The sequence below is a fragment of the Trichomycterus rosablanca genome, chromosome 5 (assembly GCF_030014385.1).
Source record: "Trichomycterus rosablanca isolate fTriRos1 chromosome 5, fTriRos1.hap1, whole genome shotgun sequence".
NCBI lineage: Eukaryota > Metazoa > Chordata > Actinopteri > Siluriformes > Trichomycteridae > Trichomycterus > Trichomycterus rosablanca.
The window spans coordinates 38,837,125-38,851,224 of record NC_085992.1 but is presented as its reverse complement, the minus strand read 5'-3'; the positions used below and the strand labels follow the sequence as shown (position 1 = coordinate 38,851,224).

The 14,100-nt window shown below is 38.3% G+C and overlaps 1 protein-coding gene across 1 annotated transcript in view; it reads right to left on the bottom strand.

The window, feature by feature from the left end:
- The window catches only part of pcdh15a (protocadherin-related 15a), a 483,603-nt gene that overhangs the window by 108,174 nt on the left and 361,329 nt on the right, over positions 1 to 14,100 (bottom strand). Inside the window, exons 22-23 of the mRNA XM_062995172.1 lie at positions 13,323 to 13,439; positions 2,781 to 2,921 (exon numbers count right to left, since the gene is read on the bottom strand). Of these exons, the coding sequence (XP_062851242.1) occupies positions 2,781 to 2,921; positions 13,323 to 13,439 (258 nt within the window). The remainder of the gene's footprint in view (positions 1 to 2,780; positions 2,922 to 13,322; positions 13,440 to 14,100) is intronic.

Here is a 14,100-nt window from a genome sequence, read left to right as displayed (position 1 = left end):
TTGAGAAGTAATAATATTCCATAGTATTTTGTAGGTGGGGAAAACAAAAGTACCAGGATGAAAAAAAGAAACCTATACAGACACGAGGAGTACATGCAAAACTCAGTTATTTCAGTACACAGTTAACAGAGAACAGAAAAGTGAACCCAGTAACATAGTCAAACTGGTTTGATGAGTTCCGTTCAGGCTTCTTAGAACCTTGGTGCTTTCTGGTTCTGGTTCTTGAACTGGTTATGTTGGGTTCTGGTTCTTAAACTCGTTCTTTTCAGGCTTTTTAGAACCTTGGTGCTTTCTGAATTTGGTTATGGAACTGGTTTTGTTCAGGCTTCTTAGAACCTTGGTGCTTTCTGAATTTGGTTATGGAAGTGGTTCGGTTCAGGCTACTTAGAACCTTGAATTTGGTTATGGTACTGGTTCTGTTCAGCCTTCTTAGAACTTTGGTGCTTTCTTGTTCTGGTTCTTAAATTGGTTCAGTTTAGGCTTTAAAAGCCTTGGTGCTTTCTGGTTCTGGTTCCTGAACTGGTTCCGTTCAGGCCTCTTAGAACCTTGGTGCTTTCTGGTTCTGGTTCCTGAACTGGTTCCGTTCAGGCCTCTTAGAACCTTGGTGCTTTCTGGTTCTGGTTCTTGAACTGGTTCTGTTCAGGCTTCTTAGAACCTTGGTGGTTTTGGTTCTGGTTCTTGAACTGGTTATGTTTAGGCCGCTAAGATCCTTGGTGCTTTCTGGTTCTGGTACTTGAACTGGTTATGTTTAGGCTTCTTAGAACCTTGGTGCTTTCTGGTTCTGGTTCTTAAATTGGTTCCGTTCAGGCTTCTTAGAACCTTGGTGGTTTTGGTTCTTGAACTTGTTCTGTTCAGGCTGCTAAGAACCTTGGTGATTTCTGGTTCTGGTTCTTAAAATGGTTCTGTTGGGTTCTGGTTCTTAAACTGGTTTCGTTCAGGCTTCTTAGAACCTTGGTGCTTTCTGGTTCTTGAACTGGTTTAGTTCAGGCTTCTTAGAACTTTGGTGGTTTCTGGTTTGATTCTTAAACTGGTTCCATTCTGGCCTTTTAGAACCTTTTTGCTCACTGGTTCTGGTTCTTGAATTGGTTCAGTATACTCGAGTGAAAATAAAACTGGCAGCTGTATAATTGGTGTATAGTTTGTCAGTATTTATATCCACACAAAAATGGACATTTATATTTATTTATAACTTATATAATTTATATATTTTTATTTATATTTTATTTATATATTTTATATAAATATAAACCGGCTCAAAATCAAGATCGTGAACCGGAGATCTAAAGAGTTCTACAGGCTACAGTTTGCACATGCTCACCAAAACTGGACAGTTAAAGACTGGAAAAATGCTGCCTGGCATGAGAACTTTCGATCTCTGCTGTGACATGGTGATTGTAGGTTCAGGTTTTGGTGTGTACAGCATAAATCCCTGGACCCAGCCTGTCTATAGTCAGCAGCTCAGGCTGGTGCTGGTGGTATACGGGTGATCAAATCCAGTGAACAAAAAGCAAATTGAGCTCGATATGTTCACATTTAAAATGGCAAGTCGATTCTTATATTGTGTAGGTGGTGCTCTGTGCTCTGTCAATATATCTGCACTTGGTGGGGCATAAAAATGCATTTATTGTGGGAAGAAGTATCTTTTACTTCAATAAATGAGAAACAGTGTTTAATGCTAACACACTGAAATTAAACTGTACCAAACATGGTAAAAATGCTCAAAGTGAAACTCTGTGAGTTTCATTCAGGTTACAAGATTACTGTGTAAATAATGAACAGTATGAGGAATATAATGTGATATGTAAGTGTCGCTGTGCTGGTTTATTAACACATGACTAGGGTTTTTTTGTTTGTACAGAAGGTGTTGCTGGTGGAAAATAAATGTTGTATTTATTGCTGCTTGTAATTGGAAAATAAAATAGATGGTTTGTGTGACCAGTCTTCAAGGTGAAGGTGTTAAAAAATTTATGTACGTGATGCAGCTTTTACACAAGGCCATGTCTGCCAAAATGATGTTTTCCATCAAGTATAAACAGGATGTGATGCAGGGCTTGATGTTTTCTTGGAACAAATCGAGTCCTAAATACCAATTAAGCATTAGTAAATGTCAGATCCTATCTGAGTATTGTGTCTGACCGTGTGCAATCCTTTATAGCAACTATTTACCCATTTATACAAGACACATCCAGCATGATAATGCACCATGTCATGATATATTTATATATTTACATCCCCCCCCCCCAGAAATTTTTTTTTTATCATAATAAAATAAAATCAGGATTTATAGCTCTACACTGCTGCAGAGCTAGATTTTAAAACGCTTTGAATTAAGTCTTCATCAGCTGAATGATACTGAAAATGAATGACAAAGAATTTTAGAGTCACAGTTGTCACAGCTATTCAAGCCCCACATAATATTGCTGATCTTAAACCTACTGCTAGTCTGTATGACCTAAAGTTGGGTTACAACATGATTACAAACTCAATAACAACCCTTAGCTCACTTTACCTATGTTGTGTAATATAAACACCACTCAGATATACAGGATGTTTAGGATTATTCTAATCAGTTTAATCAATTTCTTAGTTTTATTTTTTAATTTTGTGTTGTTTACTTTACTAAAAATTATATATTAGTTTTAGTTTACTGACACAGAAAAACGGAAAAAATCAATCATAAATGTGTAAAACAAGTCACTGTATATAACAATTGAAAATGTATATATTATAATTAATAATAATAATAATAATAATAATAATAATAATAATAATAATCTTACCCTAAAGGTGGTGCTGGGCTCCTCATTCAGGTTCACTTTAGTGAGGACTCTGCCGGACGTCTCCTCTACATCAAAGATGCTGCCACTGTAGGGTGACTGCTCTTGGTCCACTCTGTAACTCACCCTGCTGGCTGCTGTCCCCTATGGTCAAAGATAGCAGCATAAATACAAAAATTATAACTAAAATAATCAGTGGCAAAAATAAAGCAAAACTAAAATTAAAAGGAAATTAAATAAAATCTGCAGCCCGTACAGCAGAGGCAACAAAAACAGATAGACGAGCATATTAGTCAGACTAGGGGTCACACATTTGTCCAGAAAAGAAACAAAAGAATGTTCTCCCCACAGGGAAATAAGACTATGCTGCCTCCAGAGAATCTCAGAAAACTCAGGTGGCCATGCATTCACCCCACAGGGGCAACAGTGATCAGCCACCAGCAAAACACAAGACGCAAGAGGAAAATAGAAAAAGGTGGATAAAAAAAACAGCTAAAAACTGAGGTACCAGCACACCAGCTACTCCGTCCACAAGTGTGGACCAGAAGCAGCTAAAAAGGAGCAGAATAGCCACTCCACCAATGTCAGATTAATTGGAGCTACTAAAATTGCCCTAGGTGTGAATGAGTGCATGTGTGTGAGTGTGTTTGCCCTGGCAACCTGTCTGGAGTGTCCCTGCCCTTCGTCCAATAAAATTGCACCCACTGCAACCCTGAATAGGATAAACCAGTAGTAGCTTAGTGGTTAAGGTGCTGGACTAGTAAGTAGAAGCTTACAAGCTTACAAGTTGTCAGTGTTGGGCCCCTAAGCAAGGCCTCAGCCTTAACCCTTAATTGCTCAAATTGTATTCAGTCAAAATTAATACTGACAATTTTGTTTGTGCACGTGCACGGACAGATATGAACCTTTTTGCACATCCATCCGCACATTTATTTATCTTTGGACTGTGGTCCAATTTCTAATTCATACTTCACAATCTATACCAACCTCACAATGTACTGTATACTGAATTACATGTCCATGTGTAAGCTCAGGCCCTGTTGTTGTAGTGTGTTGCTTTGTGTTGTCTATCTATGTATTTTCTATTTATATATGACTTGTATGATCTATGTAAACAATAAAAAAAATTAAAATATATGACAAAATTCAACACTGATATTCTCCAAGTTACAAATAATATACGTGTGAAAGAATTTCAAATGTCTATTAAAGAGCAGAACCATCCAGTCCCTTCAAATCATGCATTCAGCAGCTACTCAGATGTACATCATGTTTAATATACACAGATCAGCCATAACATTAAAACCACCTCCTTGTTTTTACACTCACTGTCCAGTTCATTAGCTCCACTTACCATATAGAAGCACTTTGTAGTTCTACAATTACAGACTGTAGTCCATCTATTTTTCTACATACTTTTTTAACCTGCTTTCACCCTGTTCTTCAATAATCAGGACCCCCACAGGACCACTACAGAGCAGGTATTATTTAGGTGGTGGATCATTCTCAGCACTGCAGTGACACTGACATGGTGGTGGCGTGTTAGTGTGTGTTGTGCTGGTATGAGTGGATCAGACACAGCAGAGCTGCTGGAGTTTTTAAATACCATGTCCACTCACTGTCCACTCTATTAGACACTCCTACCTAGTTGGTCTACCTTGTAGATGTAAAGTCAGAGACGATCGCTTATCTATTGCTGCTGTTTGAGTTGGTCATCTTCTAGACCTTCATCCGTGGTCACAGGACTCTGCCTACTGGGCACTGTTGGCTGGATATTTTAGGTTGGTGTACTATTCTCAGTCCAGCAGTGACAGTAAGGTGTCCACTCATACCAGCACAACACACACTAACACACGACCACCATGTCAGTGTCACTGCAGTGCTGAGAATGATCCACCACCCAAATAATACCTGCTCTGTAGTGGTCCTGTGGGGGTCCTGATTATTGAAGAACAGGGTGAAAGCAGGTTAAAAAAGTATGTAGAAAAATAGATGGACTACAGTCTGTAATTGTAGAACTACAAAGTGCTTCCATATGGTAAGTGGAGCTAATGAACTGGACAGTGAGTGTAAAAACAAGGAGGTGGTTTTAATGTTATGGCTGATCTGTGTATATTAAACATGATGTACATCTGAGTAGCTGCTGAATGCATGATTTGAAGGGACTGGATGGTTCTGCTCTTTAATAGACATTTGAAATTCTTTCACACGTATATTATTTGTAACTTGGAGAATATCAGAATATTTTAATTTTTTTTATTGTTTAGAGAGTCCTGACCATTGAAAAACAGCATGAAAGGGAGTTAACAAAGCATGCAAAGAAACAGATGGACTACAGGCCAGCTGTAGCCTAGTGGTTAAGGAGCAGTGATCAGAGGGTCGCTGGTTCAAGCCCCACCACTGCCAGGTTGCTGCTGTTGGGCCCTTGAGCAAGGCCCTTAACCCTCAATTGCTCAGACTGTATACTGTAACTGTACTGTAAGTCGCTTTGGATAAAGGCGTCTGCTAAATGCAGAAAATGTAAATGTAAAAGTAATTGTAGAACTACAAAGTTCTTCTATATGGTAAGTGGAGCTGATAAAATGGACAGTGAGTGTAGAAACAAGGAGGTGGTTTTAATGTTATGACTGATCAGTGTATAGTACATGGTATAATACTCTGTTTAAGCTCTTGTATATATCATTTGTGTATTCAGTTAGTTTAAAAATGAATTAAATTCCCAAGGTAATTCATTTCATCTTCCTAAATATACTTTTTTAAAAGGTCATGCATAAACATGGACCAAACAGTTCAACGTTTCAAACACGTCTCTGTAAAGGCGTAAACAAAACACTGACTCAACTTCAGCTAGATAAGTTTTTTTTTTGGCAGGTTAGAGGTGAGACTCGTCTCTCAGTAGTCGGGTTTGACACTCTCAGACTCCGGCTCACCGTTTTCCGTGTGATGTTTTTTAGTCATTCAGTGCATGTTGTCTCCTCCAGGGCTTGTTTTACACAGCGTATCTTTACTTAGCTTCCCGTCTGGAGTCAACAGAACCTCCATAAATGTATTACGCTTTGTGAAGTGGTAAACACAGTCATTAAGAGTGGGCGCAAACATCCCATACTTACACCTGGCAGCCTAAACCTATAAGAGCGGAGCGGAAAAACGTCTAGCGTCTCGATTTAGTCAGTTCTGGGTCTGTATGTGGTTTTCTCATTTCTTTTTGCTGCTATTTAGCATTTTACTTAAAAATAAAGTCGATGTATGAATAATTCAAAATCTTCTCAAGTTTAAAGGCAAAACGAATTTGACATATACAAAGATAGATGGTGCAGAAGGAAAGGGAGCAAATCTGACCCCGCTCAACGAATGTTTCAGGGAGTAAAAACTATACTTTTAATATTTAGCAATTGACAATGACAAATTAACTCACTATGAGCAATAAAAATGTTTTGGTTTTTTTGGGGCTTCAAGTAAGTAGATATAATAAATATAAAATAATAAATATATATATATATAAAATAGTAATAAAAAATAACTCAGCTCAGTGTAAAGATTTGATATCTAGAGTTACCTGATATAATCACTAGATAATGTTTTTATCAGCTGTATTTTGTATTTTTGTATTACAGATACTACATCAATTTTAACCCTAAAAACTTTAGCATGTGCTTGCAATTTATAAATAATAACAGGGAACTCGTTGGTTTGAAACTCAGCTCTGCCATCTGGCAGGCTGGGCGCCTACACGAACAACGATTGTTGGACAGGATCTCATAACTGATGCAATTACGACCTCTGCTGGCTGATTAATAGCGCCACAGGGATAAGAGACGAGGGATAATGCGTTGATCAGGGTGTGGCTCTCCGTACACAAAAGCTGATTTGCATATAAACTCACCTTGTGCAGGTGAAAAGATGCAGTCGGCTACTGCACATGTGTCGGAGGGGGCATGTGTCAGTCTCAGCTCTTCTTAACCAGGTTGGAAATCAACCAGATCAGTAGAGAGTAAGCATAACGCAATCGGGTAATTGGATACGACCAGATTGGGAAAATTGGGAAAAATGTAAATAAAATAAATAAATAAATAAATGAATAAGACCTGTAATGAAACAAATTTAGTAATAGATTTTTAGCAAGAATATTAAAGTCTGGCCCTGTTTCATCCACTTGTTTGTATATGGTGATACAGACTGTCTGAGTGAGAAAGCATCAGTGCTGTAAAATAGCTCATCGAATTATCTTCTCACAAGAGCCCAGCTGGTAAAACATACACCCACATAAAGATTAAGTATATTAATAAAATAATTTGATTAAGAAGTTTTTATTCCTGAAATAAAATCAACTAAGTGACTTGTAATATGAAACATTATGAGGGCAGTAGATTTTTTTTCATGTAAAACAGACAGCAAGTCTTGTGCCTTTGCCTTTTTTCTAATTTCTTATCATTATTAGCTCTTGGTTCATCTCATATCTGGTTGGTCTGGATCAATACTTTAGACCTATTAACTAAAAATTGTCTAAAACGCCCAGAGCTGAAAAGAAAAAAAAGAAAAAGTGTAATTTACCACCAGAATCAAAGCAACTGAAAATGAGCGATCACTGTTCGGCTCTATTGAGGACACCACCTGTAACAGCCTCCTTTGCAGAGACTAATGGAGGACCAAATGACGGAGAATAATAGCACTATTAGATTGTACTGCAATCCTGTAATCTTCTCTGGTCTCTGCAGAGTTTGGGGAGGTCATGAAACATCCTGATAATGAGATCTCTCACGGAGACTGTGGCTAAACCCGCCATTAGGGCTGCACTTGAGGAAACAGCAGGTGTTGCAACTGACGCATCACTTAGTTTAAAGATTGCAATTAAGAACAATTTTACACTTATAGAACGTCCTACACCCACAAAACACACATGCAATGTTAAAACGACCAACAGGGAAGAGGAAAAGGGAATCGGAATGGAGGCAAGGCATCTCTTGGAGGCCAGTCTGTATTTTTTTTATATATACATCTTATCACCTACACTTTGACGAGTGCAGTGCAGCCCAGCACTGTGTACGGAGCGACACACCCTGAAAGCACTCTCTTCTCATCTCTGTGCAGGCGCCATTAATCAGCCAGCAGAGGTCGTAATTGCATTAGTTATGAGAGAGACCCCATCCGGCTTAATCCCACCCATATCAGAACAACAGGCCAATCGTTGTTCATGTGGCTGCTCAGCCTAGCCGGTAGGCAGAGCTGAGATTCAATACGATGTATTCGAGATCCCAGCTCTGGTTCCAGCATGTGTTTTACCGCTGCATCACCTGAGCGGCCGGCCAGTCTGTATTTTTGATTGTAACTGCAGTAAGTAGCTTAACAGAACGTAACAGGGACAGTGGTAGCCTAGTGGGTAGAATTTTAGCTTAACAGTCAAAAGATTGTCAGTTTAAATCAAGGCTCTGCTATGTCCCCACTGTTGGACCCTTGAGCAAGGCCCATAACCCTGTCTGCCCCAGAGGTGCCATACTATGGCTGACCCTGTGCTCAGACCCCAGCTTCAAAACAAGCTGGGATACACAGAAAATGTATTTCACTGTACTGTATATGTAAATACACTGATCAGCCATAACATTAAAACCACCTCCTTGTTTCTACACTCACTGTTTATTTTATCATCTCCACTTACCATATAGAAGCACTTTGTAGTTCTAAAATTACTGACTGTAGTCCATCTGTTTCTCTACATACTGTTTTAGCCTGCTTTCACCCTGTTCTTCAATGCTCAGGACCCCCACAGGACCACTACAGAGCAGGTATTATTTAGGTGGTGGATGATTCTCAGCTCTGCAGTGACACTGACATGGTAGTGGTGTGTTAGTGTGTGTTGTGCTGGAATGAGTTGATCAGTAACAGCAGCGCTGCTGGAGTTTTTAAATACCGTGTCCAATCACTGTCCACTCTATTAGACACTCCTACCTAGTTGGTCCACCTTGTAGATATAAAGTCAGAGATGATCGCTCATCTATTGCTGCTGTTTGAGTTGGTCAACTTCTAGACCTTCATCAGTGGTCACAGGACGCTGCCCATGCGGCGCTGTTGGCTGGATATTTTTGATTGGTGGACTATTCTCAGTCCAGCAGTGACAGTGAGGTGTTTAAAAACTGCATCAGCGCTGCTGTGTCTGATCCACTCATACCAGCACAACACACACTAACACACCACCACCACGTCAGTGTCACTGCAGTGCTGAGAATTATCCACCACCTAAATAATACCTGCTCTGTAGTGGTCCTGTGGGGGTCCTGACCATTGAAGAACAGCATAAAAGGGGGCTAACAAAGTAAATAATCTGCCTTACAAGTTTGATGTCTTATTAGAATCCTCTCTACTTAGGCGGCTGCCTAGGTAGGCAGTAGGCAGCAAGGCAACTCACTAGGTTTTGTTTGTTTGTTTATTAGGATTTTAATGTCATGTTTTACAGTCTTTGGTTACATTCATGACAGAAACGGTAGCTTCTCACCACACAAGATTAATCAGTTTACAAGGTTATATCGAACACAGTCATGGACAATTTAATATCTTCAATTCACCTCACTTGCATGTCTTTGGACTGTGGGAGGAAACCGGAGCACCCGGAGGAAACCCATGCAGACATGGGGAGAACATGCAAACTTTACACAGAAAGGACCCGGACCGCTTCACCTGGGAATCGAACCCAAGACCTTCTTGCTGTGAGGCGACAGTGCTACCCATCTAGCCACCGTGTCGCCCCACTAGTATTTAGACAGACCCCATGCCAGCACTCAGATAACACATAACACATACTAGTCCCAGGTCTTTGCTTGCAGCTTTACTGGTATTCATGGACTGTGATGATTTATTGATGGATAATAAATTTTTGTAGGTGTAATTATGGTGATTCTTTCTCATTAAAAAAACTTACTCAGTTGAGTTAATTAAAGACATTATTCATAATTGCTGTATGAAAATTAAAGCCTAGTGCAGCAAGCTGCATAACAAAGCTTTTAATAGCATGTGGTTTTTAATATTGCTTTCCTAAAACATACTGCTGATAATTAGCTAGAGATGTTATCAGTAATCCTGGGTACTGGACAAATATGATGGAACTGGATATGAAGAAAAAGAAATACAGTGTGGGTGTATAATGAATCACACACCAGTACTATAGAAATGACAGCTTATTGTTGGTATTATGAAACCTTAGCGGCACAAACATCCTAGCTGGCTAGCTGTGTAACGTCTACATCTTTCTTTTTTTAGTTAGATAGTGGCTTGCTCTTGTATGTGGAAGTTTCTAGAAATTTCAAACAGATAAAGAAAGTGTTTCAAAGTACAAAGGTGAGTTTGTTCTCTATAGCTGAGACTAAGATTGACTGGCAGACTTGTGTTGGCTAACCTTTGTGTTTGAGCTGCTACACATTTTCTGCCGCGAGGCACACATTGATGCCGTATTTTTGGGATTTATTCAATTGGCAGGTTCCCAGTTTCCAGTGTAGCTAAAGTGCTCACACATGGTGCAGAACCAGAGGCGACTCGCTCGTACACCATGGAAGGTAACAGAGGTCCAGCAGCAAGCCCCTGAATCTCTACCGACACCCATCACAAGCTCACGACTTGCACAGGCACCTACTGTTTTCAAATACAGCTTGGCTTTTCCATCTCACACCAAGTGTCAGCTACAGAAAAAGGGACTGTGGAACGTGTGATATAAAGTGCTGTAAACAATAAATAATAATACAAAAGAAACTGCACCCTTTCTGATCTTTCGTACTGTATATTTGTCACACCAAATGATTTCAGATTGTTAAACAGAGCATCACATTCAGTGCACCCTTAGTGCTGGTTCCAAGCCGAGATAAGTAAGAGGGTTGCGTCAGGAAGGGCATCCGGTGTAAAAAGACAAAGTCAAACATGTGGTTGAATGTTTCACTGTGGTGACCCCTAACTACAGCGGCACATCATAAAAACACAAAAATTCACTAACTAAAACACTTAAACTTAGTAAAACATAAAAACTTAATAACTAAAACACTAGAACTCACTAACTAAAACACTAACTAAAACACTAAGTAAAACACTAAAACACTAACTAAAACACTAAGTAAAACACTAAGTAAAACACTAAGTAAAACACTAACTAAAACACTAAAACACTAAGTAAAACACTAAAACACTAAGTAAAACACTAAAACACTAAGTAAAACACTAACTAAAACACTAACTAAAACACTAAGTAAAACACTAACTAAAACACTAACTAAAACACTAAAACACTAAAACACTAACTAAAACACTAAAACACTAACTAAAACACTAAAACACTAAGTAAAACACTAAAACACTAAGTAAAACACTAACTAAAACACTAACTAAAACACTAAGTAAAACACTAAGTAAAACACTAACTAAAACACTAACTAAAACACTAACTAAAACACTAAAACACTAAGTAAAACACTAACTAAAACACTAACTAAAACACTAAAACACTAAGTAAAACATTAACTAAAACACTAAAACACTAAGTAAAACACTAAGTAAAACACTAACTAAAACACTAAAACACTAACTAAAACACTAAGACACTGACTTAAATAGTAAAACACTAATTAAAAAACTAAAACTTAAACACTAACTAAAACACTAAAACTCACAAACTAAAACACTAACTGCAACACTAACTGCAACACTAAGACTGACTTAAATAGTAAAACACTAATTAAAACACTAAAACTAAAACTAAAACACTAACTAAAACACTAAAACTAACAAACTAAAACACTAACTGCAACACTAAGACACTGACAAACACTACTTAAATAGTGAAACACTAAGACTCACTAACTAAAACTAACTAAAACACTAACTAAAACATTAAAACTCACAAACTAAAACACTAACTAAAACACTAACTGCAATACTAACTGCAATACTAAGACACTGACTAAAACACTACTTAAATAGTAAAACACTAAGACTTACTAACTACAACTAACTAAAACATTAAAACTCACAAACTAAAACACTAAAATACTAACTAAAACACTAAAACACTACTTAAACAGAGGGACAGACGGATGGGCTATCTATCTATCTATCTATCAGTTCTGTCTTGTGCAGCCAGCGAGGTGTTTAGTTCTTCCATCAGCTTATATACATCATGTTATTTCAGCCTCTTGTAGGAGGTGAGGAGGCTACAATCAACTCTACACTGTGTACAGAAAAGTGCTCGGTCATATTCATCACATGATACAGACTGACCCTCAGGACGGCATTAGCAAGCTGATTAGCCACTCTAAGATGCTGGTTTAGACAAGCGATGACAGTCCGGTCGCTCAGGGCAGGTGTACCGTGATTCTAGCATGTTCCTCTCATCCCTCTTGATGTACACTAGAGGCCGGCCTGTTTAATTAGATTAATGGATTAAAGTAATGAAGATGCAAATTGGTTGGCCACTGATGGATCTCTCTGAAGTTTCAGTCATTAAGTGGCACTTTATGCTCTTCAATCAGATCTGTGAATATGCTTTCATATGTCGCAGTCACACCAGATACTATTAGATTACTGCTGGTGATTGTAAGTCCACATGATCAGGACAAGGCCAGAACCACCATAAAAGACATTTAAATGTTGTAAGCCATTTATTTTAGCTTAGAGACTGATTACAAACAGTGTCACTACATTTATAATAGTTAAAAATCAAGCTTGGTATTTTAAATGTCAAAGTGTAAGAGATTTAAATGAACAAAACTACAGAGAGTTTGTATCACGGATATTACCTTGCAAGTTGGAATTTCTCTTAATTCCACAAATTCCATTAAAATAAATGCATTTGCAAAATATTTGCATACAGTCAAGACAGACATTTTCAGCTCCCTCCACAGATGTTCGATTGGATTCAGGTCCGGGCTCTGGCTGGGCCACTCAAGGACATTCACAGACTTTCTCCGCAGCCAGTCCTTCGTTCTCTTGGCTCTGTGCTTTGGGTCGTTGTCATGTTGAAAGGTAAACCTTCACCTCATTCTGAGGTCCAGAGCGCTCTGGAGCAGGTTTTCTTTAAGGATCTCGGTGTACTTAGCAGATAATTCCTTTGACCCCATGGCTTGGAGTTTGCTCTGATATGATATGAACTGTCAACTGTGGGACCTTATATAGGCAGGTGTTGGCAATCCCCAATCATGTCCAGTCAATTGACTTTACCACAGGTCGACTCCAATTAAATTGTAGAAACATCTCAAGCAGTATCAGTAAAAACAAAATGCACCTCAGCTCACTGTTGGGTGTCATATCAAAGGGTTTGCACACTTGTGTTCATATGCTATTTTACATTTTGATTTTTTAATAAATTAGAACAAATGTTTTGTGTAGAATTGTTCTGACAAAAAAATGAACTCAATCTATTATAGAATAAGTCTGTAATTTGCGTGCAGACTTTCCGACTTGATTACATACACCTGTTTTGACTGAGCCTTCAATCAGTAAATGAGGTTTATAATCCAAAAATTAAAATAAATAAATAAACATATCTTATAAAGCTGCAAATGCAGTGATACTCACAGGAGGGTCTTGATCAGTGGCGAGCACCTTTGTGATGATTGTTCCCTTCTCAGCGTTGGGTGCCACCATGCCTTTATAAAGTGCCTGAGTGAAGACTGGAGCATAATCATTCACATCCTACACATACACACACACACACACACACACACACACACACACAAAACAATACAGTTTAGACAAGAATCAATAGCAACTTAAACCATTATGCCTACTGGTACAACTGGGGGAGCAGCAAAGTGATATTTAATAAGAGGATAGAATTTCAAATCCCCCAAAAAAGAATGTACTCATTTAAAAATTTAATCCTATAGATGTGCATGTGTAGTTAAGAGGACCTGAGGTCTTAAGTCTGAATTCATTTTTGTCAGTTGTCCAGGACTTGTCTTAAACTTGGTATTGGTATTTTTACTCTGAATTGTCACACATTATAATCATTAATCAGCAACAATATTTTATTTTCTCCCTCATTTAAAACAAGTTTGGTTGTTTTGTCTTTTATTTAATATTAAATGCATTCCATAGGCATGGGAATTGCATGCTGTGGTTTCTATCTGTCTTTTAGTCTGATAATAAAGAAACCAAACTTCAAATAGGATTTTGAAGGGGTGACATTGTACTTTCTTGCATTTTTGTTTCCTTTATGTTAATTACTTAATCACTGGTCATCTGGTTTTGCAGATTATATATATATATCCGGCATAACATTATCACCATCTTCCTAATATTGTGTTGGTCCCACACAGCCCAGACCCATCGAGGCATGGACTTCACTAGACCT